The sequence below is a fragment of the Podarcis muralis genome, chromosome 16 (genome assembly GCF_964188315.1).
Source record: "Podarcis muralis chromosome 16, rPodMur119.hap1.1, whole genome shotgun sequence".
NCBI classification, from domain to species: domain Eukaryota; kingdom Metazoa; phylum Chordata; class Lepidosauria; order Squamata; family Lacertidae; genus Podarcis; species Podarcis muralis.
In genome coordinates, this window is record NC_135670.1 from 10,611,617 (window position 1) to 10,638,373 (window position 26,757).

General features: G+C 47.6%; 1 protein-coding gene across 1 annotated transcript; it reads left to right on the forward strand.

The window, feature by feature from the left end:
• The first annotated feature begins 8,792 nt into the window (after positions 1-8,792).
• RAB1B (RAB1B, member RAS oncogene family) lies at positions 8,793-26,098 on the forward strand. Its single transcript, XM_028711128.2, has 6 exons — positions 8,793-8,983; positions 15,673-15,745; positions 18,911-19,006; positions 19,227-19,322; positions 20,135-20,266; positions 24,185-26,098. The coding sequence occupies exons 1-6, from the start codon at positions 8,970-8,972 to the stop codon at positions 24,377-24,379; spliced, it is 606 nt and encodes a 201-aa protein (XP_028566961.1). The 5' UTR covers positions 8,793-8,969; the 3' UTR covers positions 24,380-26,098.
• Positions 26,099-26,757: the final 659 nt, after the last annotated feature.

Consider the following 26,757-nt stretch of genomic DNA (forward strand, 5'->3'; position numbering starts at 1 on the left):
CCAGGTGAACTACGGTATATGGAATTATGTATAGATATGGGCAAGGAAGTGTGTGTGTCTGCGTGTACAGGGAACTCTCAACTTATGCACATTTAACTTGTGCACATTCAGCTTTACGTGCTTGGCAATTGATAAAAAATAAAAGGACGTAGGCATCCGGGATGGGGGGGAACTGCAATCCCACCTGCCATTGCACCCAATATGTTTTGACTATATGCAAATTTGGCTGATTTCGCTATCCCTGGGACGTAACCCCCACATAAATTGAGAGTTACCTGTATGTATGTGCATATATATATGTGCACACAATATCTCTTCTTATTCTTGTGTTCATAAGGGGGGAAATGTTCCATGACCGAGTTTGAGGCCTTGTACTCTAACAACATTGCAAGCCCACGTGGCAGTAGTTCTTGCTGACTAATTCTGACAGGGGAGCGAGAGAGACTATTGCACTATTATTAAGTTTGTTACGTCGCTTTTCTCAAAGAATAACCCAAACGGACTTCAAATAACTTATTGGGAAGGGTCTGAATCAGGTAAATTCAGTCTGGGTGTCAACGGACTCTTTGATTGGCTGAAGCCTCCAGTCAGTTGGGCTTTAACTGAGAGAGACCGTTGGGATTTTGACAGTTGATGAGTCGGTGGGAATAAAGTGGTTGAGGAGGGAAATGTGAGGGAATACGACCAGAGAATGACTGAGGGGGGTGGGGGTGGGGTGGATTAATAATTGAAAATTAATAATATATTAGTGCTCAGTGTGTTGTTAATGCTTGGTTGGTAACAGTCTGTGGGAGTTATTGGCTGGGTGCAGTTTTAGGGGATTTGGCCTGAGGTAAATGCCACTTAGGGACGCGGGTGGCGCTGTGGGTAAAAGCCTCAGCGCCTAGGGCTTGCCGATCGAAAGGTCGGCGGTTCGAATCCCCGCGGCGGGGTGCGCTCCCGTTGTTCGGTCCCAGCGCCTGCCAACCTAGCAGTTCGAAAGCACCCCCGGGTGCAAGTAGATAAATAGGGACCGCTTACTGGCGGGAAGGTAAACGGCGTTTCCGTGTGCTGCGCTGGCTCGCCAGAGCAGCAATGTCACGCTGGCCACGTGACCCGGAAGTGTCTCCGGACAGCGCTGGCCCCCGGCCTCTTGAGTGAGATGGGCGCACAACCCTAGAGTCTGTCAAGACTGGCCCGTACGGGCAGGGGTACCTTTACCTTTACCTTAAATGCCACTTAGGGGCAACAGTGGAGTCTATAGAAACTGTTGTCAAGCATCTCTAACACCCCAATGTAAATATAAGTATTCCCCTATGTATACAGAAGACACTGATGCTGGGAAAGATGGGGGGCACAAGGAGAAGGGGGCGACAGAGGACGAGATGGTTGGATAGTGTTTTCGAGGTTACCAGCATGAGTTTGACCAAACTGCGGGAGGCAGTGGAAGACAGGAGGGCCTGGCGTGCTCTGGTCCAGGGGGTCACGAAGAGTCGGACACGACTAAACAACTAAACAACAACAACAATGTATACAGTATCCCTTCACTAAGCCACTAAGCCAAAGTTCATCCTGGCTCTAGGTTTGGCATCCATCTCATGCCCAAGCACCCACCTGAAGACCTCCTTCCTTCAACAAATCTAAACTGAGAGCTTTCCCAGTTTGCATTTGTACTGGAGTTGCTTTAAATATATTTTTATTGTTTTAATGACTTCTTGTTTGTCACCCTCGGCTCCTTTGGGAGGAAAGATGGGATATAATAATCATAACAATAAAGATGCTCCTAAGAGGTTTTGAAAACATTCTGAGTAAATTGGTGGCGTTAGAAGATTAAAAAGGAGGATAGACCAACTAAACTTGGGTTATACAATTGAGGCATCCATCTCATGCCTAAGCAAACTATCCGGAAACTCTGAAGACCTTCTTCTTTCAGAAAACTTTTAAGATGAGATCTTTCCCAGTCTGCATCTGTCTCAGAAGATAAAATACAGGGACTTGCGTGCATTAAAGATGGTAGATTTTAAAAAGGCATTCCTCACTTTCAGCTTGAAATGGTACAATGCTCTTTAGCACTGCCCTTTTTAAAATTCTCTTCCAGATGTGAGACTTCTTTGAAAGCTGCTTTGAACTGCTGAAGGAAGAGTGGGATCTAAGTATTATTTATTTAAAGGTGGTGCATATCCTACTGTGCTAATGAGATTTTAAAAATATATATAATAAAAATATGAGTGCCATCACACAGCCCCCACTGGAACATTTGTAGCTCTGCATCACAATCCTAGATTTGCATGAAGTCAGGGCAGGTTAGCAGAGGAAAAAATATGGCAGGTTGCACCAGAGCAGTAGTCATAGCATGGGAGGGAGAAGGGAGGGACATAGAGAGAAAAAGTGGTTGAAAAAATTAGAGTACAGTGACAAGAGAGTTGGGAAAGGCTCTGCTGTGCTAGCTTTTTTGGTGTTAGCTTCTCTGTCGTATCCATCTCTACTGTTTAGTTCCTCATGTACTGTATTTCACTCCTGGTATCATGTGTTGCTTTCAACATGAAGTCCCAGATTCAAAGTAGTAATTTTAAATGGATATATTAAGTAAACACCCGTATACTGTATGTGCAACATCCACCAGCTGCACTTAGCCTGTTCAGTTAGAGATTAACTGACAGGCTTCCTCTTAATATTCCATTCATCTTAAAGAGACACTGATGTTATAAGAATTTAAGGTCTCAAATATATAAATTAAATGTTCATAAATTTACAAGCCAAACACATACATAAGTATGTAAACCACGTGTCTTAAATAGTACAGGAGAACAATCCTGAAACCATTTTGACTCTTCCAAATTGACTTCAAATGTTTCGCTGCAAGGAGGAAGGAAATGGGAAAGCCTCTCCATTGTCATTTGCTTACCTGTCTTTAGGGCATCTTTGCATATGAATAGGGTGAGCCTGTGACCTGGATTCAGGAATTAAAGTATTTACCATCACAAAAGAATGGCCGGGCTGCCAAAGTAAGCATCACTGGCCATTGTCAGGTATCCTGGCAGACAGGATTTCTGTTGTAGACTGCAGCCTTCTGTGATGTATGATGTTTTGGGGGGTGGTCTTGAGCTAAAGGGGACGCAGGTGGCGCTGTGGGTTAAAGCCTCAGCACCTAGGACTTGCCGATCGAAAGGTCGGCGGTTCGAATCCCTGCGGCGGGGTGCGCTCCTGTCGTTCGGTCCCAGCGCCTGCCAACCTAGCAGTTCGAAAGCACCTTCGGGTGCAAGTAGATAAATAGGGACCGCTTACTAGCGGGAAGGTAAACGGTGTTCCGTGTGCTGCGCTGGCCTGCCAGAGCAGCGATGTCACGCTGGCCACGTGACCCGGAAGTGTCTGCGGACAGCACTGGCTCCCGGCCTATAGAGTGAGATGAGCGCACAACCCTAGAGTCTGGCAAGACTGGCCCATACGGGCAGGGGTACCTTTACCTTGAGCTACAGGGTGGGCACTTTCAAAGGCTTGCACACCTTTGTTCTGGGTTCCTCCACCCTCCTGCGTATGGTGAGGACCCTGTTGCAACAGTTTAATAAAGATCAGGCTTACTAACTGCTTTGCTTCTCAATATTCTCTGGTTGGCCTCTTGTTATTTTCTCTTAACGATAGGGAACCCACTTAAGGACTCTTGGATACTGATAGGGAACCCACTTACGGGGTTCTTGGATACCTCATAAGGGAAAAGGAGCAAATTTTCTTTACATCACTGATATATCTCCTCATGGGCTGTGTGTGCAGAGGAGGCTGTGGAACAGGAGAGAGAAAGATGCATTGGGTTGGGGGTGATCTGTGTGCAAGAGAGAGTAGAGAAGGAGAAAGTGGCATAGCAGTGGGGGTAAAGATGAAAGCGGGGATGTTAAGGGGGTCATGGTTTCATCGTTGGAGAGAAGGTGAAAAGGGTGCTGTGTGGTTGCAAGGTGTGGGAGGAGGAAGATGCAGGAGGTTACCATGGGGGTGGTGTGTGTGCAAGGGAGGATTGCACAGAAAGGGAGAGCCAGGAAGTATGGACTTGGGAGGTGAAGATGGGCACAAAGTGGGGCTGAAGAAGTGGCTTTTGATATGGGGTCGGGGAACTGAAAAGGGAGCTTAATAGTTGCATGGGGGTAAGTAAGGGGTATTGCTATGCGATTGTTGGGGGGTGAGTGCGGGGATGAGTAGAATGAGTGGGAGCACAGCCCCCAGTTATAATAAAATAGCTATGGAGCTGTCGCTGCTGCTCAGGCATGCCATGCAACAACCAAAACAGCTGGTTACAGTGCAATGATTACTGAACCGGTATGTGAAAAGTCTGATCTTATACATGTAAACAAAAAATACAAATACAAAATACTATTTTTCATTATTCACAATTTCAAAGCAAGGAATCTTAACTCTTATACATTATTTCACCCCTCTTTCTTACAAGTGAAATTAAGACATTGTATGATAACTTAATTAAAATTTAATTGCTATGAAGGGAGGTGTTTTGTTGTTGCTAAAATTGATTTTGCAAGCAAGCCATTATCCTTTATAAGGATATTATAGGATTATAGCAGGGTGCTTATTTTACATAGTGACTAACAAAACAGACTTTTTAAATTCTATAGCAAAACGTTTTGGCTTCCACCTTTTTAAGCTGCTCATTTATTCTTTCATTTATATATAAACCTACTTGGGGATAATGCACTCTTAGAAAAAAGGGATAGGTACCTAATTGTGTGTGTGGTATAAAATTTCAAGATGTTGACTGCCTGTTGGGAGGGTGCAGCACCCCCTGGTGGGCAAACAACAAACAGGTGATTGTTTCTTCTTTATCACAGCCACGCAAATATAACATGAGGGTCCACTTTGGTCAGATTCAGATCTCATCATAATCTTCAGTGTTTTTGAACAGTATTTCCTCTGGATGGAAGAAAAAGACTCTGAATTATATTAGCTTTATTCAATTATTTACCATATGTATGTTCTGGCCTTCACTCAAAGGTCTCAGAATCAAAATACATAAAATTAAAACCAAATGTTCAAAAATTGTATTGGACCTTAGTCAAGCCCAGACTCAGGCAGCTGCTGGATTGGAAATGACTCCACTGGGCCCACTAACCCCGGGCATCACTGTTATCAGATTAGCAGGTGCCCTCCAGGAATGGCTGCTGGCCTCTACCATTTGCAGCCAGCAAGATGCAGTGCCTGACCGTGATGTTGAGACTGCATTTCGGGAAAGAAAATGTGGCAGCACCCCCACCCCAGCACCTACTTTCCCATCCAGCGTATGATTGGTGGTGGTGGGAGCAACTGCCTAATGGGATTGGGGGCCCAGCTTGGTCAGCACCACTTTGCCAAGGGTCTGTTTAAGCCTGATGCCAGCCTGGACTTAGCAAGGGGGCAGGAGTGTCATTGGCCATAGGGCATCAATAAATGAGTCTTTAAGGTTTGGGTTTTACACTGGGGGGTGGCGAATACAGATTCCACACCTGAGGTTGGCTGTGGAGGCTTCCTCAGAGAAACAGCTCTGTGACAGGGTTGGGATTTGAGGACCCTGTGACTTGGGAGGTCCGCCTCAGGCAGGTAGACTATCTCGCTCTATATGTCTTGTCTAGATCTCAAATAAAAAGATGGCGGGATAATTCTACTGGTCTCTGTAGCACAGTAGGTGGTGCAGACAGGTCTCATGTGAATCATTAAATCAGAGCTTTCCAAACTGTTCATGTTGGTGACACACTTTTTAGATATGCGTCATTTCGTGACACAGTAATTCAGATTTACTAGCAAACTGGAGGTTAAACTAACTCATTTCCAGCCCCGGGACAAGCAAGCAAGCGTTTGTATGACACACCAACACACTAATTTGTTGCAACATACACCTTAGAAAGCTCTGCATTAAATGAAGTCTGGCCTCAGTATCACAGGGGAGCAACTGGCCAAGAGAGAGCCAAGGCAACATGGGTGACCCCTGTCCTTTCACGCCAAGTTTTGAGTAGCAGTAGAAGAAATCCTACTTACATTTTGAAGTTTCTTCTACTTACATTTTCTTTCTACTTACATTTTGAAGTTCACATTATGAAGTTTCTCTGTAGAAAGGTAATTTAAAACACACAGCCAACACCTATGTTTTCTACCTCCCTAAAACGCACCTAAGCTACTCCAACCCCTACCCCTAAATATCAGTCTAAAAATATACAAAGTTATGGAAAGCATTATATAAAAATATCAATGAAAATGTGTAAGTACCAAAACAAAATATAAATCCTCTTATCCTCTCTCACACACCCACAGACACACTCTCACACTGCTCCTACCACTCCTGACTCCTGGACTGGACACCTCTGGTTTGTGACTTCTAAGCCAGAATTCAAAGAGATGTCACAAAGGAGGGCAGGTCACTGTTACCTTGACAACCCAACTGCTCCTCAGTCTTGATGCTTCTTCAGAACTTTGAGGCACCTGATAGTCTGTCTGAAACACCTTGTTGAAACATCTCTATTCATATTCATATCTCCATTTCAGATTATCCTGATTTCTAAGAGAAGTTACCACCCCAATCTCCTTTTAAATACAATATGAAATGCACATCTCCCAGCTTTAAGGATGTTGATAACACAGCATTAGGCAAACTGCTTTACAAGCAGGAGGTCCCAGGTTCAATCCCCAGCATCTCTAGGTAGGAATGGGTATCTTCTCTGTCTGAAACCCTGCAGAACCGCTGCTGATACTAGTGTTGATAATAGTGGGGTAAATAATAGTGGTTTGCTATGATATAAGGCCAGTTTCCTATCTAGATTCCTATGTTGTCTTTTAACTTGAGAGCCAGCAACCTTTCCCACAAGACACAATGATTCATTCATTTCTTTTACATACAATATACCATCCTTTTCACATGTACTACTGGCAAGCCAGGTGTCTAATAACTGACTGTATATCTGTGCAGCCGGTTATTGCTGCCTAAGTGTAGAACCTTACATTTGTCCCCATTGAAATTCATTTTGATAGCTTGGGCCCAGTTCTCCAATCTGTTAAGGTCATCTTGAATCCCAATTCTGTCTTCAGCCACATTAGCTACCCCTCTCTGTATGTGCTTACATGCTCTTTCAGAATTCTCATTCGTTTCATTTGGAATTGCATAGCTGCTTCCAGAACATGTCCGTACCATCAAAGCTGAGATGGTGTTAGCTATATGTTTCTCAAACAGCCTACTTATGAACTGTTAAGTTGTGGGCGAACATATCGGACAACACAGCGATTCTTCAACAGCTCTTGTTTATTCACAGAACAGAACAGAACAGAACTGAACTGAAGGATTCAGCCAGCCTACTTATATAGAGCTCCACTACAACGCGACAGTAACAACTTTCTGTAACTATCCAATCACTGAACGTCACTTTCAATTCCTTACTTGCATATGTGGACCTGAGTGAAAACTATCTACAGTATCCCCCTGCTGGCCCAGGGTGAGAACTTCAGCACATAACATGAACAATGTTAAAACTAACTTAAAGAGCACTCATCTCATCTAGCTAGTTGGGCACAGAAAATCCAGTTTCTGAATTACAGGTTCTCATTATATATCATTAAAACATTATCCTTTAGACACCTATGCATAGGCTAGCCAGGGGTCAGCAGACTTTTTCAGCAGGGGGCCAGTCCACTGTCCCTCAGACATTGTGGGGGGTTGGACTATATTTTGAAGGGGGGGGGGGAAGAACGAATTCCTATGCCCCACAAATAACCCAGAGATGCATTTTAAATAAAAGGACACATTCTACTCATGTAAAAACACGCTGATTCCTGGACCGTCCACAGGCCAAATTTAAAAGCCGATTGGGCCAGATCCAGCCCCCGGACCTTAGTTTGCCTTCCCATGGGCTAGACCCAAATGAAATCAGTTGGGCTCTGCAATTTGGAAGTGATCCACTGCCCTACATCAAGGAAAGGGTATTATTTGCTAGGTTATTAAAAAAGCCTACAAGACTGGAGTCCTTCATACCACAAAAATAAAAACATATTGAACGTGACAAAATCACTTGGTGACAGGCAGTGGGACAAATTGCCAAGGGCACTTCTGGATAGCAACTCTGCAGAGATTCAAAGCAGAGCTCTCTCTCTTGACACCCATCTATCAGTGATAGTTAAAGATAATTAAATCAGTTCTACCCCAATGCACAAGCTAGATGAGTCACAGATGATCCCTCCCAACTGAAAGGGTTCTAGTGGATGAAAATAAGCTGTTATAACAAGCACAGTGGACTGCAGATGCAGCAGAGTCAATATACAGCATGTATCTAGACAACAGCAATTATTGCAAAAAATCAAAAGGGCAGTGCATCCCAATGTCTGAATTATTTTACATGTACTGGAGCAGAGATAGTTTGTCTAGCAACACCCCCATTTTTTAATTTTGATAACTGCATGCCTATATTTGTTATATTTTCCAGTTTTATATTGGCCTCAAGTCAGAAATGTATGAGTAGACATTCTTAGTACTGCGTTTGTAAGGTCAAATAATTTCAACTCTGCACTCCCAGAAAGAGAGTCTGCTTCACTTTTGCTCAGTTGAGCGTTGCAGCGCGAACTACATCTCCCAGACACCTTTGCGCAGGCAGGGGCGAGCCCAGGTCACGCGGTGTGAAAGCCGACTCGAGGCGGGGCGTGCGCGAGAGGGAGGCTGACGTAGGACGCGAACGGCCTAGAACTCCCTTTCCCACAATGCCTCGCGGGGCCAGGAGGGCGACGGGTGGGGCTGCGGGCGCAAAAGCGCCTCGAAAACTGCTCTGGAGAGCGAGAGGCGGAGGAAAAGACTACATCTCCCGGCGTGCTCTGCGCGAAGGCGCCTGCGCGGTGAGAAGTCGCACCTGAGGGAAAGAGGGGCGGAGGGACCGGCCGCCATCTTGCGTGAGGGAGAGACCGGACCAGCTTAGCCAGGAAGGAAGGAAGGAGGGAGGGAAGCAGCTAGTCAGCCGCCGACCCACCACCGCGGAGGAGCCGCCATGAACCCCGAGTAGTGAGTGTTTCTCTGCTGGGCCTGGCCGGAGGGAGGGGGCGGACTGGCTTCTACTTTGGGGAAGGGGAGGGGCTGAAGTTCCGGGCTCTCTTCTTCCTTCCCCCCCCCATATGAGGCCTAGATAGACTCCCTCCCCCGGTTCTCCTAAGGGCGCCGGTGACAGTCGGTGTCGAGTGGGGGAGAAGAGGCTGAATATATATACATATAATATATACATATATACATACACAAATACGCATGCACATACACCTTAGCCCATTCCTTATAGGTGTGGGGAGTAGTATACATATAACTGGTTGGAGGGAACGACAGAAACTCGACTCTTGTGCCAACCCCTTCCTCTCCCATGAACTGTTTAGCCCCGTTGCGCTATGGTGCCTCCTGTCCTTGGTGGCTTTTTATGTCTGTCCCCAACTTCCCACTATGTGTCTCCTGCTAGTCTTCTTCACCCCACATTGGTCTTGCGCCATTCTTCCTCCTGCCCCCAAATTGCCCACTTGCCTTGTCTGTCTTTCCCTAACTTTCTGCTGTGTTTCCCCGCAACCACTCCTCCGCCTCCGCCCTCCCCTTGCAACTACTAGCATCTTGTGCTATTATTCCCACCCCCCAGTGTTCATGATTTCCCCCCTTTCCATTTCTTTTTTACACACCTGCATACCACTCTGTTTCACTTATAATGCATTTAGTTCACTTGTTTCGTGAAATATCTAAAACAACGTGTGCAATTAAGAAAAGAGAGATTTAGCCTGTTTTTAAGGGTTCACAGGGTGTTTGAAAGCAGATAGTGTTTCCTTAAGATGTATGATAGACAAACAGATGGTGGAAGAGGAAGATGAAAGGTCGATTCACTGATTAAGTGAGGTATACATAAATGTTATATATAGGTGTACGTGTGTGTGTGTGTGTGTGTGTGTGTGTAAAGCAGGGATGGGGAATCTGGCCCTCCAGATTTTGCTGGACTACAACTCCCATCACCCCTGGCCATTGACGATGCAGGCTGCTGGGAGTTGGAGTCTAACAACATCTGCAGGGCTGTAGGATCCCTACCCCATATAAAGTTAAGCTTCTGTGTATGTCCTCATTAACTAAGAAGAGTCTGTTCTTATACACCCCTTCAAAGAAAAAAACACCTGTAATCCTATTCACCCTTGCTTGAAAGTTGACTGTTTTACTCAGTGACACTTGCTTCCAAGTAAAGAAGCATAGAGTCAGGATGTAAATTGTGTCTATTTCACTTTCTGTTCAGTGGAATAGTCTTCGAGTTCATATAAACATCTTTCAACTCCATCATGTGCTCCCACTATATTGTCGTGTGTTTTTTACTTTGTACAGGAAAGTATCCACCCAATCAGGTGAGTAGTTGTTTACAAATCTGCTGTTAGATCCTCCTATATTATATACCTGCCCACTTAAGTGACCACTTGCCACATTATGTGGTTTCTGACCTAGGAAGTCTTATGCCACAGTGAACAATTAAGGTCTTTAAGGTGCTGCAAGATGCTTTGTGTTTGCTGGAGTTTGTCTTCTGTAGAAGCTATTTAGGTGGCCTGGCCTAGCTTCTGTAGTTGACATTGTTCATCTGACCACATTCATTGAGGCCTTGAGAGGTTATCCCTAAGTTGTTTCTGGTAACTTTTCCTGCTGTGTAAATAGTCCTACAACTGTGGTAGAAAAGAGCGGGGGGCTTTTACAAGTAAAGTTCATGAGCAAGCAAGGAAGCAGGGATTCGGGTATTAACTCAAACTCCTGCTTCTTTCAAGCTGTTAAGAACTTGAAACAAGTTTTGTTAAACTGAAGTAGTTTGTAAAAACAGTAATTTCAAACTGTGTACCAAGTAAGCACAGGTATTTGGGAGCATCTGTATTCCCATCTGCTCAGAATGGGAGAGCCCCTTAACACACTACTGTGCGGAGGCACTGGCTTGAAAGCTATTCTTTTATGGGCTAGCACAATCACATTTTCAAACCCATCTGTTTTAGCTAGTCCTACGCAGAGTAGACCCATTGGCATTACTGTATAAGACCAACATTGGACCAAGGTTGGACAAAAGAACGTACATAGAAGATAAGAAACTGTCATAAGGTAGCTCAGATCATTTGTCCACCCAGCTCAATTTTGTCCATGCTGACTGGCAGCGGCTCTTCAGTCTTTCCCATGCAGCCTAGGATCTTTTGCATGCAAAGCATGTACTTAACTATTGAGCGACATCCCTTTAAGACTCTGAGCAGAATATGCTCAAAGGCACACTTTCTTGGAGATACAGAGTTCTGGCCATTGTATGTAGCACGGGAGACTCATGAATCTCAAAATGGGCTCATGAAATCTTTGGGCCCGGCAATAGTAAGCCTGAGGCCACTATAGTTTTGGGATCTTTGGTCCTTTCTGCTGCATCTCTAGCTAGTTCTGACTTGTAAAAGACTTACTTGCCAGATGTTCTGTAGAGAATAAATAATGCTTCCATGAGATCAACCAGGAGATCATTGGTTTTACATTCATTCCAGGGATGGGGAGCCTGTGGCCTATCAGCCCCAAGCAATGATTAGGGTTGAAAAGAATTGTAGCTCAGCAACATCTGGAGTGCCACAGGTTCCCCGCATATGTTTTATTCTAAGCTCTTGGTTTTCCAGTGTGGGCAAGCAGGCTAGAACAGCCTTCTTTGGGCCAGTTTCTTCTGTGGACTTTGTTTGCAAAGGATTAACAGCTACCCATCAGGATGATCCTGCTGCACCTTCTGGGAATGGCTACTCTGAGCCATCCCCAGAAACATTCACCCTCATTATCCAGGGTTGACTGTGGTTGCCATAGCCTCTGCAGAGGCTACTGTAGCTTATTGGGTCAGCTTTGGTACCTTTGGTTTAAAAAACAGGAGTTTCTTCTCTATCAGCTCTTACTTAGCTGGTCATGAATGCCGTTACCATTGAGGTAATGTGTTAGCAAAGTTAAAACTGGTAGTGGCTGCAGACTCAGTGGCCAGACTTAGTTTCATTGACGCCAAGGACAGCAGTATCTTTTCTGAATGCTGAGCCCAGGCTATATAGTTTACTGTGGTGGAGAGCTAACCTAGCATAGCGGCTAAGAAACTGAGCTGTGGAAACAAGAAGTTCCCAATTCAAATCTTGCCTCTTCTGTTAACTCATTAGCGGCAAGCTAAGACACTCTCAGCCTTCCAGCTGCAATGTGGGGAATCATAATATTGATCTACCTTACAGGACTGGTGTATACATTACTGATAAGATGTCTGTGTAGCACTTTGCTACATGCTAATCATCACATTAAGTGCTTGGCTGCACAAATCTAGAAAGCATCGATTCTGCTGGTAAACCAGCATTACAACAGGAACCTCCTGTTTTTAGGGGTGAAGGTGGAACATGATGCTGCATTGGCAGAAATCTTGGGTTGCTTGATCCTTAGGTCTGTAAACATTTACTATGGATGGCACCTTAAGAACTACAGTGGTGGTTTTGGCTTTGTACTGACCTGTTTCTTAAATAGGTAGAGGTTTCTAGCCTTGAAAGGATGTTTGTTATATCATATAGAGGTCTGGTGTTCTGAAATAAAGGGGTGTAGTTTTAAAATAAGGAGAAAGGAGAAATCAACTTCGGTCTTGCAGGGGGAGATAAGTGTATATAAAGTGTCAACAAGATGGTTGGATTGTCATAACTACTCTGAAAAACAATCTTGAGGTCTCTTTTAAGTTCCAGGGTCTTCTTTCACGGGAAGTGTTGAAAGAAATGACCTGAAGATCATGTGCCATCCTTTCCTGGCAGAATGGATTTGCTGTCTGGCTGCCCTTAACTTTTTAGGACACCTTGGTCTTCACAGTTCAAGTTTGTTGACTGCCTCTTTAGCAGCTGCTGACTCCCCTGCCCTGGTAGCTGTGAGTTGGCTGGGAAAAAACAGATGCGTTCTAGGTTGTGGTGCAATCTGGCAAATAGATCAGAAGCATGTGATCTGGGTCAGATGCCTTTAATCTGAATTTAGGTTCAACAGAATTGGGGCTACCTCTAGCTCAGGCTAAAACCTTTTGAAGTCTGTTTTGCAGTTGTTTGTCCCTTTGGGCCCAGGGCTTGTATATATCTTGCCCTTCCTTTCTCAAACCTGCAGTGAGTGAGGAACAGCTGGGAATTGGTGGCATTCCTAAGGTCACCTGAGTCCATGACTGAGGCTTGGGACTTTAGATTTTATTGGCATGCATTTGCTTTGTGAATGCCATTGCCTCCCCCACTCCCCAAGATTAGGGATAGTCCCTTCCCTCTGTGCTTAATCAGGAAAAGTGCCAGCACACCATCTCGTGACTCGCCTGCTTCCTGTCACCTCTCCCGCACACTAGTCAAACACTCCAATTAAGAAACTTCCTTCCTTCTGACTGTTGGCTACACTTACAGTTTGGTACATGGGAGAGAACAGCCTGATAGTCAAGTGCCCTGTTGTGCTTTTGGGGTAGGGGGATCCTTAGCAGCAGTGCTGGTGGTGTGGCAAAGGGGTGGTGTTGTGAAACAGATTCCAGAAGGTTTCTGTGGTAGTCCCCTGAGCTGCAACTTCAGATGAGTTGGGGGATAATGGGAAGTGATTCTGGGGCTTTTCGGAACAGGAACGATGTAAGACAGAGGGCCTGAGTAAGATAGTGGAACTGTCTCCCTCTGTGGACTCTCCTTCATTGGAGGTTTTTAAGCAGAGGCTGCATGACCATCTGTCATGGATGCTAGATGTCCCATTCCAACTCTACAATTCTCTGATTCTAAGGCCCAGCGACTCAGCTGGGAGCATGATGGTGCTTAGATATATTATGCACTCTTCATCACAAAGTCCCAGGGCAGGTCACAGCAATGTAAAATACAACATTGAAAACAGTTTAAAACAATTTACAAGCACAACAGGTGTGGGTCCTAAAATATCTATATCTCAAGTGCAAAAAGGCTAGGCATCTTCAGCCTACAAATGAAAGGTGTATAGTGATGGTGCTAGATGTGTCTCTCTGTGGAGGACTACAACTCCCCATCAGCCCCAGCCAGAACATTGTAGTTCAACATTTCTGGAGGGCACCAGGTTAGAGGAGGCTGCTCCAGGTGGCAGGAGTTAGCCATGATTTAAAATTGAGCCTGTGTTTGAAACCGTTTGCAAACACTGGTTAAAGCTAACCATGGTTAGAGTTGATGTTGCTGTAGGTTAGCTCTGACAAAAGTGAAGCAAGGCAGGGATAAATTTTCACTAGGGTGTGTGGGGAGGAGAGTGCATGAATCACTGACTCACTCCCTGTTGCTTAACCATGAGTAAGAGATTGAGAGAATTATGTTTCTACTGGGCCTTACTGTCCCTAGTGCCAGTTAACCATACTGATTCATAGGAATTATTAGACATAGTGCCAGAAGTCCACTGCTGCGTTTGTCACTGGCGACTGCATCTTTTAATTGGGCAAGGGGCTCTACCCCTCTTGTCAAATCTGGGAAAGGGAAGGAGATGCTCACCTTGAAGTTCAGGCTCTCAGAAAGCAGTGGAACTTCTTACTGCTTTTTTAGTGCCTCCACCACAACCCATCCTTGGCAAACCAGATGTTGTGGCCTACAACTCCCATCATCCCTGACCACTGTCTATGCTGCCTGGGGCTGATGGGGGTTGGAGTACACAGGCTCCCTGCCCTGTTCTAAGCACTTCTGAAGCTAGCATTATAAGTCCTCCCCTCCTTCCCTGGTCCTCCAATGCTCACTGGAAAAATTGGAGCGGAGACCTTAACCCACACCTTGGGATAAGGGCAGGGCTGGGTCTCTGGTGAGTGCCGAGGCCAAGCAACATTTCTAAAACCCAGCAGAGTACATAATCATGGCATATACACAGAGCCCTACCCTATGACTTTCCAAGGAAGTATCTGCTTTCGATGAGTAGTGCATTGTGACAGTTCCTACAAAGATGATTTATTTGGATAGTGAAGTCAGACCTGAACAATCAAACAGAACATTCAAACATTGCTCAAGGCTTGTGCATACACAGCAAACTCATCTAAATGATAACCTTGTCAAAGAAACAAATGTGGTGGGGTATTTAATGCAATTTGCTGCATTTCAAATACATGTTTCACTTTGTGTAGAGGTGCTCCTTTACAGAATACCTGCCGGCCACAGATAATCTGGGGTATAGCCATATCTCAGTACTAGAGCATCTGCTTCTTATGCAGAAAGTCCCTGGTATAATCCCTGACATCTCTAGATAGTGCTGGGAACATTCCCTTGCCTGAAAGTTTGGAGACCTGTCTCCAGGCAGTGTAGATGCTACTGAGCCATGTGGACCAGTGGCGTGACTTGGTATAAGACAGATTTCAGTTTCCTGTTGGGTGAGCTGGGACATGAGCTAGAACAGTGAGGAGGCTGATAATTGGGGGCGGAGGGGCAATACCACTTGGGACCTAATGGTTTCTGCTTTGGCCTGTTCTGGCTCCTGATTTCTTCAGTGGATAACAATCAAGATGTTTTTGTACCTCCCTTGAGCAATTTCACAAGAGAACTTGGATTTCTGGGGCAGCCAGATCCTGTGCTATATTACTGTAATATTTAGAATACTCAAGCTTAGTATAAGAATGTCCTCACTGCCAAGTCAGGTACAGTGTCTGGAGAAGAAACAAATTAGCCCAGATGATGATGATGAGCGATACTTTTTCTATCCATACAAAACTTGTCTGTTCTCTTTCTATTTTCCAGTGACTACCTGTTCAAACTGCTTCTGATTGGTGACTCCGGTGTGGGGAAGTCATGTCTCTTATTGCGGTTTGCTGTAAGTATTTACTTTTGCCCTAAGTGGCAACCGTTCTTCCTAGCTTGGGGAGCAAATGCAACCCTCCAGGGCTCCCTGTCTGGTCTATGGCATGCTTCCCAGGCCACACCCCCTCCTCCAGACCACATCCTCCTTGAGGCAGCTGCCTCAAGTGGCGGAATCCATGTGATGGCACTATGGGTGCCGCATGGGTGCCTTGCCTACTGCTGGTGGAGAAGCTGCAGCTTCTGGTGAGATCTTGCAGGGCTCTTGTGAGATCTTGTTGGAAGCTGTGGTAGTCAGCACAACTCTTGTCCCATGGTGGGGCACCACCACTGGAGAAACAAGGAGAAGAGGCAGTGGCTTCTAGCAAGATCTTGTGGACCTCTCAAAATGCAGCATTTGAAATTCGCCACACGCCAGGCGCATTTTGAGAGGTCCACAAGATCTTGCCAGAAGCCACTGCCTCTTCTCCTTGTTTCTCCAGTGGTGGTGCCCCACCATGGGAGAAGAGTTGTGCTGACTACCACAGCTTCCAACAAGATCTCACAAGAGCCCTGCAGGATATCACTGAAAACCGTAGCTTCTCCACCAGCAGTGCATTTTGCACCTGGCTACCAGCCACTTGCAACCCAGTGAAGATGCCCAGGCACCAGGATGGCACCTGACATCTCCACCATCTGAAGATGCACACCTGGGGATCCTTGGATCTTGCCTGTTTTCACACACATCATGTATAATTCTATCCATGATATTTTATCTACACAATCAGAACAAATTTCAGGAACCGAAAATTTGTATTGAATAATATGACTTTCAAGCCATCTGTCCTCAAAATGGCAACTAGACATTCCATTTTGGGGACTTAAGGAGCCATTTGGTGCCTAGCTTATATATCTGAGTTTGATCCCTAGTAAGTGAGACTTCAGCAGGGGCAGTAGTAGGAGTTGAGGACACCTTCCTGTTTCACCTCAGGTGGTGAAATGGGATGGGCCACCCCTTACTCTGCACATCCCTCTTTCTTTTCTGGATGGAGGCTACTCTGCTCACTTTGGCCTTTCTCCCCACCCACCACTGGCATGTCGCCCTCAAAAGCTTTACTAGAAGGGAATGCAGTCCTCAGGGTGAAGGGGTTTCCCCAACCCTTTTCCTAGCCTATCCTTAGTGAGCCTAAGAGAAAGCAACTGATTGGAGCTGCCTGTTGGTGATGAGTTTTCTTAAAGCTTTTCAGGAGATTTGAGCCAATGGAAGAGGCACAAGACCTGTGACTAATCCCCTTGGAATCTCTTATCTCACCCCCCCCCCCCTTAAACACATACAAAAATACAACATTCATTGTGAGGAAGCTTTGTTTTCTCTGTTTGCCCCTCAGGATGAGCAGATATAGCAATACAGTTTTTAAACTTTTCTGGTCTTTAGGAAATCCCTCTTCCATTCCAACATGTCTGCCAAGGAACCCTAGTTTGCAGTGTAGAGAGTTTTGCTAAATGCATTGCTCACATGAGCTGAGCACAGATTAAAAAACAGACTCCTCCCACAACCGAGTAGTTGTCATGAGCCTAAAAATTCTGAGTATTATTTATTAAATTTCTATCCCACCCTTCCTGCCAAAGAAGCACAGGTTGGCAAACATCAAACAGTTTAAACAATGCAATTTAAAATAAAATAACCCATTTAAAACATTTGAAAAATTATCTAAAAACATTTAAAGGCAATCACAATGGTACTACTACCAGTAAGAGAGCTCCCATTTCTGGGTGCTGTATTAGACATACCGCCTTGCCTGCAGGCTTACAGTCAGAAGGTAGAAACTATGATAGGAATTTTATGGTCTTAGATATATGGCAATGCTCATAAGTGTACCAACCAAGCACATACATAGATCAGCACAGGAAGGCCAACCTGGAACCATTTTGATTCCTAAACTGAGCAAATGTTTTCTCTGCATGGTCAAAGTGGAAAAGCCTCCCCATTGTCTTTTCCTTCACAAATCCTGTCTTAAGGGTATGTCTGTGTTTGAATAAGGTGTGAGCCTCTGACCTGGCCCAGGAACTAAGTATTTATCATTACAAAAGACTGGCCAGGCTACCCAGGAAATCCAATCAAGTAACCTGCCAGACAGGAGATAAACAAAAACAGGAGAAAAACAATATTAAAATTTCTGTGATGTAGGTGTGATGTATCTGAGGGGTGGTCTTAGGTTACACCCCTTCTGTGATGTATGTAGAATGTTTCTGGGGGTGGTCTTGATCGACAAGAGGGGAATTTCAAAAGTCTTTATAAGGCCTTGCACACCATTTTTCTAGGTCCTCCTCCTTTCCTGCGTGTGAGGGGAGCACCCTGTTGCAACAGATCAATAAAGATCAAGCTTACTAGCTGCTTTGCTTCTCAATATTCTCTGGTTGGCCTCTGTTATTCTCTCCTACCAATACGGAACCCATGTAAGGACTCTATATGGGCTCTTGGATACCCCATAAGGGAAAAGGGCAATTTTTGTTTACAACAAAACAAAACAGGAGGAGGAGGAAGAGAATCAAACTGGGGAAAGCCAGGATGAATAGCCATTGCACTGGAGTTGGGTGGCCGTTTCAGTACTAGCTGCCCACAGTCCTTTCCAGCCTTCAGACTCAGACACTGATTGTCGAAAGCCACAATAAAACCTTTATTAACTATGATGTTCTTGCTGCTGAACTTATTCCCATTGAGAAACCATAATGGGACCTTGAAGAACCTCTGAACTTGGAACAGTCCTGGGGCGAGAAATCATTGGTCTAGACTGTGCAGGAAGACAAGGGGAAAGTTGGTTTTGGTGGATTTCTCCCCTTCCCTTCTACTGTGTAATGCGTGGTTTATACAGTGGTCTCACACTACAGTTGTTCCTTGCCAGTTGGCATTCTAGGCATATGCCAGCCTTCCCCAACCCTGTGCCCTTCAGATGTTTTGGATTACAACAACTCCCAATAACCCCATCAGCATGGATGTGCTGGCTGAGGTTGGTTGGATATGAATACCGTTACCGAAAATGTACACTGCTTTTGTTTCATGTGTGTTTGGGAATCTTGAGTGTTAGAATTGTTGGTTGCATTTTCATACACCTTTCCCCCACCCAAAAAAAGAGAATTGAGAACAGGAACAATGACTTCTGTCTGCAACTTCTTATTGTTGATGAAACACTCTCTTTCCTAGGATGACACCTACACAGAAAGCTACATTAGCACCATTGGGGTGGACTTCAAAATCCGCACCATCGAGTTGGATGGCAAAACTATCAAGCTGCAAATTGTGAGTCTGTAAATCTCTTGGTTTCAAAAGTGTCTTTAGAGGAGTTTTTGGATGTGGGAACTAATCCCAGAATTCTGGGTTGTTCATTGATTCCTCTATGGAGAAGATGAATCGCATTTCTATAGCTCTGTCTAAAGGTTTTGCAAGGTCCACAGTTTCATCCATGGGTTGTAATCTAATGGTGCTGAGCCACAACTGTTATCGTCTCTTCCCTCTCCAGTGGGACACGGCCGGGCAGGAACGGTTTCGAACCATCACCTCCAGTTACTACCGAGGGGCACATGGAATAATTGTGGTGTATGACGTAACGGATCAGGTAAAGTAATGGCTGCATTGTGGTGGTTAGAGCAGGGGTGGGAGATGGGTTGGGGGAAGATGAAAAAATCTGTGTGTGTCTGTTTAGGGTATCCAGCTCTGGGGGTGAGGAGGAACAGTGGGAAAGAGGGACCATGAGTGTAAAAGCCAATCACCCACCTCATTTCTACAGAAGATGGTCTATGGATGACATCTGTTCAGAAGGGTGGACCAAATGCTCCCATTTCCAGAGGTTATGTTGGTAGCGGTGTCTTGAATCAAAAGGTAGCTCTGTCTAACTAGAGACCATGAGAAGCAATTATCTCTCTATCCCCAATTAACAGGAGCAATTCAAATTGTAATGTCAAAACACCCAAAATGATGAAAGCAGAACAGTTAACTGGAGTGAGTGAGCAAAGCTCCATTCCGGCACATTTTTACCTCTCTTCTTGATGTATTTTGTGAATTTTTGTGATGCATGGGTTGGATCCAATGATGTCCTACTTGGAGTAGACCCATTGAAATGAATGGACCTAAGTTTGTCGTGCTCATCAATTTCAGTGAATGTTCTCTGAACAGGACTAAAGTTGCCTACAACTCTAGGGTCATAATTTCGGAGAGCTCAGAATTTCCTACGTTCTCCTTAAGGTTGAAGTTCTTGGGGGTCTGAGTTTTGTATTAAGTATTTTGTGAGATTCTTTCCATTGATGAAGCTGTCTAGTCTGCCTGCGGCCCTTTCCAGCGCCAAGGGATAATCAGGTTGATGGCCAGGCTTGGAAGTCTGAGCTCTGCTGCCTCTCATCCTCTTCCCTCTTGTGGGCTCCCACCTTTCAGGAATCCTACAACAACGTGAAGCAGTGGCTGCAGGAAATCGAGCGCTACGCCAGTGAAAATGTCAACAAGCTTCTCGTGGGCAACAAGTGCGACTTGACCACAAAAAAAGTGGTGGACTACACAACTGCCAAGGTGAGCTGCTGAAGGCAAGGCAGATGCCAGTGGCTGGGCAGAATAGCGAGTTGGAGGAGTTGCTCTTGTGCTTTAGGGCTTCCCACAGGCATCTGGTTGGCCACTGTTAGAAAAGGACACTGGACTAAATGAACCACTGACCTGATCTAGCAATCTGGCTCTTCTTATGCTCTTCAGGCTTTTCTTAGGTTCTTCAGGCAGGTACAAGCAAACCCTGCAAATCAGCAACCTTTTCCCTCTCATCCTCAAGGCAGGAAGTGGGGCAACATTCGCTCCCTGTCAACCTTCTGGAGGCCATATACCGATGGTGGGTGGAGCAACAAATGTAAATTTTCATTTGGCAAGTTCTATTCTGCACAAGTTCATACACTCTCCCTCCTTTATCCTCAATCCAAACAAGTGTGATCAGAGTTCGACACAATTCCAGCCAGGCAAAAGCACTCCAGGAAGATGTGGGAGAAGTGTAGCCTACGGCAGTGTTTCCCAACCTTTTTTGGGCAAAGGCACACTTGTTTGATGAAAAAAATCTTGAGGCACACCACCATTACAGCCCCGTGACGTCAGCGCGCAGCGTCACGCCGGGAGGGATGCACGAAAGTGTAACTTTCAATTTTTTCCCCTCCCCCTTGCCGGGGAACCTCCAAGCTTTGGGGGTGGGGGGGGGAGGAGGCAGCAAAGCGAGGGACTGAGGGACTCCTCCAACGACAAGGGTTGGGGAAGAAGAGAAAGGGCTATTCCGCTCCAGTCACGGGAGGGGAATATGTACTGGCCCAACTGGTGTGCGGTCTTCGGAAAGCGGGGTGCGGGAAGGAAGCCTAGGCTCGGGGTCCACCGACCTCGGCGGAGAAAGGCAACAACCGGAGCTGATGACGAGCCGGCGCGTGCGTGCAGCGGCTGGCCTCGAGCTCGGGAAGCTGCGCGCGGCGATGTTGACGCGGGGCGCGCGAGAGCTTGGGGGCGGGGCGGGAGAGAGAGAGAAAGAGTTGGCAGCACCAGGCGCTGTTACTTATTGCGCTGCGGACGCTGCCAGCAACTGCGGTGGTTGTGCGGCGGCCGCCGCCGCAGAACGTCCTCGTCAGTCAGCTGAGCTGCCTGGCGGCGTAGGGAGCCGAGGGGCGGGGCTTCCTTTCTGAAGGAGCTGAGGGTGGGGGTCCTCCGGCGCCTTCGGCGAAACGGCGCCGGCCCAGAGCGCTTCTAGGAGACTGCCTTTGTGCGCGACGTAAAGCCCTCTTTCCCTCCCTCCAGCCCCGTGTCACATGTGGAATAAATAAAAACTGTGGCTGCATTGTAGCTACATCCCGGCCTCGGATCCCCGCGGGATTTGCCTAATCCTTTGGAAGCCCCCTCCCCTCCCCAGCCCCCCATTGTTCTGTCGGGGGTCCTGCGCCCCCCTCTCGCCTGTCCCCCGGGCTTTGTTCTCGATTTGGAGAGGCGGCGAGGCTCAGCTCTGGGAGAGGGAGGCTGCCTTCCAGCCCGCCGTGCGCCCCGGGAGCCTGGACGGCGGGGACGGGAAGGAAGGCGCTTTGGGGGGCGCGGGGTGCCGTCCCGCCGCCGCCTCTCCCAGCAGCCCGGCAGGTTGGGGAGGGCGCGGAGGGGCGCCCGGCGCGGAGCTGGGAGCCTCCGCGAGGCCCCGGCTCGACGGGGCGGGATAAAAAGGCGGCGCCGGCTCGCAGCGCCTCCCCGAGCGCCCTTTGCACTCCGACCGGCGGAAGCGGAGGCTACGCGGCTGCGGCCGCCCAGCCTGGCCGGGGATGGCGGGGCGCCAGGTACCGGCAGCCCTCGAGGGGAGGCGCCGGCGGCGTCCAGGGACCGCGCCCGGCCGGCCCGGGAGGCGGTGCAGCGCCAGATGTTGCCGCTGCTGGAGAGCCTCCGAGCCCCGGGAGGCTGCGCGCGGCGGTGGCGGCGTCGTCCAGGCGCGCTGGGGGATGCGGGAGCCGAGGGGGCACCCGCGGGGGAAGGGAAGGGGAACCCCCTCCTCTGCAGCGGGGCCCGAGGGCCTTGATCCAGATGGGCCGTGGCGCTCCAGCGTCTCCTCCGGTGGAGAGCGGGCGACCTCCGGTTGGGGGGCAGCAGGGGTGCCAAATGGATTAAAATATTGGGGGGCGCCCAGGTAAGCCCCACTCCAGGATAGATGGATTTCTATCCTCCGGGGGTCCTCCGGCGAAACGGCACCGGCCCAGAGCGCTTCTAGGAGGCTGCCTTTGTGCGCGACGTAAAGCCCTCTTTCCCTCCCTCCAGCCCCGTGTCACATGTGGAAAAGGGGGCTGGATCCAGTGACGCAACTCGGAAAACTGTTAGGGAAGCCAGAGCAGGAAAGTGAGTGGGAGGCGGCGGCGCCGCTTTAACCCACGTTTCCTTTTTGAAAGAGAAACCAGTGTTTCCCAACCTTTTTTGGACTCGCTCGCGGCACACCAGGCAACAGCTCGCGGCACACTTGTGTGCCGCGGAACACCGGTTGGGAAACACTGGCCTAGGGAGAATTCAGTGGTCCAAGTAGATGGCCTGGAGAGGCACATTTGACACCAGGCCTGAAGTTCCCCACCGCATCATCAGGCCTGGTTTGCATGTGACAGAGTACAATGTTGTTGAAAGGACCTCAGCATAACCCTGCAGGCAGCTTAGGCACAAATAGTCTTTAACGAAAAATAAAACACCTAGCAGCCATAGGCATAGTTTAGTGGGGGGAAATGTTTTTAAAAACACAGAATTCTTTATAGGCTTGGCTCTTGCATGTAACACTTCAGCGAAGGAAGGCAAAGCAATTCAGTTCAAACGCCCCATTGTAAACAGCTGTCCTGGATCAGCAAATTAATTATTATTTACTTTTGCCTTTCAGATGCTCCAAATAGAGGCAGTGTTCTGTTTATTTTAGCTTTTCAAACTATATTTGATCTTATGGTACAGGCAGGTGTCTAGATCATATCTTTGAATGTCAGAATGCCTTGGGAACCTCCCGGCCCTTCTCTGGAACATTTGCTTTTATTTGCTTGCATGAGGGATAGCCAACATTGTGCTCTCCAGACTGTAGCACATCAGCCCTAGTGAGCAAGGCTAAGGATGGTGGGAGTTGTGGTATAGCAATGTATCAATGGCACCATGTTGGCTACTGCTGATTTACATTATTTACCGTATTTTTCGCCCTATAGGGCGCACTGGCCCATAGGGCACACCTAGTTTTTTTGGGGGGGAATAAATAAATAAAAAATTATTTCCCCCCCAGCCACGGGGCTGGAGCGGGGGAAGCCCGAGCTTCCCCCGACCCCAGCCCCCAGAACAGTCTGCTATCTGCAAGCCTTCCGCAAGGCACTCCCGACCCCTCTGGCTCTCCAGGCTTCAGCAAAAGCCTGCATTCACCCCATAGGACGCACACACATTTCCCCTTCAATTTTGGAGGGGGAAAAGTGCGTCCTATAGGGTGAAAAATACGGTATATCCCACACCTTCAACCTAAAGCCAGTGGTGGTTAGAGTGTTGGATTAGGACCTGGGACAGCAGGGTTCAAATCCCTGCTCAGCAAAACATGCTCAGCCTAACCTGCCCCAAAGGGTTGTTGTGAGGATAAGACGAGGAGGAAGAGAAGTATGTATGCTACCTGAATCTCCTTGGAGGAAAAGGGGGATATAACTGTAACAAAGAACTGTCCAAGGGCAGCTAACAATAATAGTAAGAAGCAAAGTACATTGTAGTAGTAGTAGTAGTAAGTAGTAGTAGTAGTAGTATAAATACAGCAAATTAAAGCAACAAATTGAAGGAGAATGTGAAGAAAGGCCTCAGGCAACAATCTCATTGTACACGTGGATTGATTATGGGAGATGGTTCAGCTGCTGGCCTTGCAGTTGAGGTCCTGCAAGGAGCCTCTGACCTATATAATAAAACCTTGCTCCTTCCTAACCTTCCCTCTCCCTTTTCTTCCTGCAGGAATTCGCAGACTCGCTTGGGATCCCTTTCCTGGAGACCAGCGCCAAGAATGCCACCAATGTGGAGCAGTCGTTCATGACTATGGCGGCTGAGATCAAGAAACGCATGGGCCCGGGTGCCACGGCTGGCGGCGACAGACCCAACCTGAAAATTGACAGCACTCCGGTCAAACAAGGAGGCGGTGGCTGCTGCTGAGGAGGAGGGACATGAGGATAGCGTGGGGGGGCGAGGGGCAGCCTGGGGGGCAGGCTGTGGGGAGAGGGGGCCTGCCCTTCCCCTTCTGGTCCAGCCCCACCTCCTGCTTCTTTTTCTTCTCCGAAGGTGGCTTTCCCGGATGATACCTCGCCGGAGGGGGACGGGACCTCCCTCCCCTTCCAGCTCAGCTGCTCCAAGTGCTGTTGAGTATCCTCGGCCTGTTTATTTTGGTTTTGGGGTTTTGTTTTGTTTTGTCACTTAACTCTGTAGGGGATTTTGTGTGGGAGGGGTATTGGGGTTGCGGGAGGCAGTGGGTTGGGCTGAGGGTGGGCTCTGTACAGGTTGCAAGCTTCCCTACAACAGGGGGGAGTGGGGGGTGATGACATGCTCGTCTGCCTTGGGGCCCTCCTTCCCCCTCCGCACCCCCCAAGGTAGGCAAGGCCTGGGCAATGGTTCTCTTTGCTGGTTTCGTTACGCTGCCCTCCCTTCTCTTCCCCCACCTCCAAAACTGTGTTTCTAATCTGGGGCAGAGCGTTAGTTATCTTTCGCTTCAGTCTCCCTTTGCTTCCTGCCCCCATGAGTCTTTGGGCTTTGCTAGGGCAAGCCTGAGTTCCTGTGTCCTGTCCTTCTTACTGGCGTTTGACTGGTTTGTCAGCAGGCAGGGTTTAGCTGGCAAAGGGCTGAAGTGTCTGTGCATCTCCCCCCTTGTCTCCAGGCCCCATTTGGGCAAGATGCTGTGTGGCCCACCGCACTCATTCCCCTGCATGTAGCAACTGCTTTTTTTTTTCTGCCAGGGGCGGGGGCTTGGTGTCCCTTGCTTCCTTGCCATTTTTTCTACCACCACATCCTTTCCGCCCCGGCCACTCCTAAAACCTTTCCTCTCAGGGCACCCTGTCTCACAGCTCCTCGCTTTCCTAGCTGTCTTCTCCCTGCTGTGCCCCGTTTTTCCCAGCCTGCTCTAGGAACAGACATCCTGCTGGCCTCTAGCGGGAGGAGAAATGTGTAATATGGCCTCCCTCCATCACTAGCGCTGCTGCTGCTGCTGCTGCTTCCCCTCGCCCAAGTGGCGGGTGGTTTATTGATCTAATTTAATCCTTCCTCAAGACTGAACTACTGGGAGGAAGGAAGGTGGGTCGCGGGGGGCTTCCCAGCTCCTGCATTCCACAGTCGATGAATGTATCTTTTGGACAGCTGGGCAAACTCTGTGAGTCTGCTTCAGGTGTGGTCTGAGCAGGACCCCGCTCACCTATGGCCATCTTGGCATGCTTTGGCCCTGATCTTCCTCCCACGCCACCCATTGATTCCCTTGTTGATATTGCAGGTCCATGTAGCCAAACCCTATTCTTTTCCACCCACCCATCTTCCTTCCCTGGATCATGACCAAACCAAGGCCCATCCGTCCCACCCTGTCGCCCCCACTACCCCCGGTTTTGGGCTCTGGCTCCCAAGAATGCTGTATCGTTTTTGTTTTTTTTTTAGCACCAGGAAGCTGCATTTTCCATATTGCTTCACTACTACATTCATCCCATTGTCTTTCCCCTTCCCCCACTTTATTTAAGGAACGTCAGGGACCCCGCTGGGCCAGGAAGTGGGTGGAAGGTGGTTTTGTTCGTCAGCTTCTTCTTTTTCCACAAGTGAAATTAAAAAAACACAAATGAGAGGAAAAGAGAAAAAAATCCAATAAAACATAACCAGCCTCTGCAAAATGAGGGATTTTCAGGCTTGGCTGTGTAGTCCTTATCTTCCTTCCTGCAAGGGATTCAAAAGGGTTGAGCTGTGCTTGTGGATTGTTGGGGTGGTGGTGTGTTTGCACTCTTGAAATGTTGCACCCAAGGAGTGGTGGATGTTAATGGTCTTAACTCCCACAGCTATGCTGGTAACCCCAGGCATCTCCTCTTCTTTCCTTTCCCTGCCCTGATGAAAAGCCATCAACTGAATTTGAAAAAATGTTGCCATCTCATTTCTGGCTTCAGGAAAATAAGTGTCAGCTGAAAGAGCGTGCCAGACAAGAGTCTTGTGTCCCTTTTTGGTTCAATCAGGAAAAATCAGGTTCCTTTGGGTCTTCAACATCTTCTTGAGGAGAGTAAACTGTGGGTGGGAACGTGTCTCTGCATCCTGTTGGGCTCCCTATGGCAAGATTTGCCTTCCAGCTGAGAGCCACTAGTTTTTAATGTTCATTTTTAGCTTGGTGTAGCCAGTGCCGTGTCTGCTTTTGTGCCTCATCCTGGCTGGTAAAATCAGCCTCCATCTGTGACTTTATTGTGCAAGGCAGAGTTGATACTCCAGGGTGGGGCTCGGGTACTCTTTCTTTCATGATTCCACAGAACTGCTGAAAAGCAGAACGCAGGAAGCCTGATTGTGCAAGATGGATTAGGCAA

What these genes read in the sequence shown, in the direction of transcription:
- RAB1B (XM_028711128.2), top strand. An exon ending in TGTATGACGTAACGGATCAG is followed by an intron (nt 19,323 to 20,134) that starts GTAAAGTAATGG and finishes CCCACCTTTCAG; the next exon opens with GAATCCTACAACAACGTGAA. An exon ending in TGGACTACACAACTGCCAAG is followed by an intron (nt 20,267 to 24,184) that starts GTGAGCTGCTGA and finishes TTCTTCCTGCAG; the next exon opens with GAATTCGCAGACTCGCTTGG.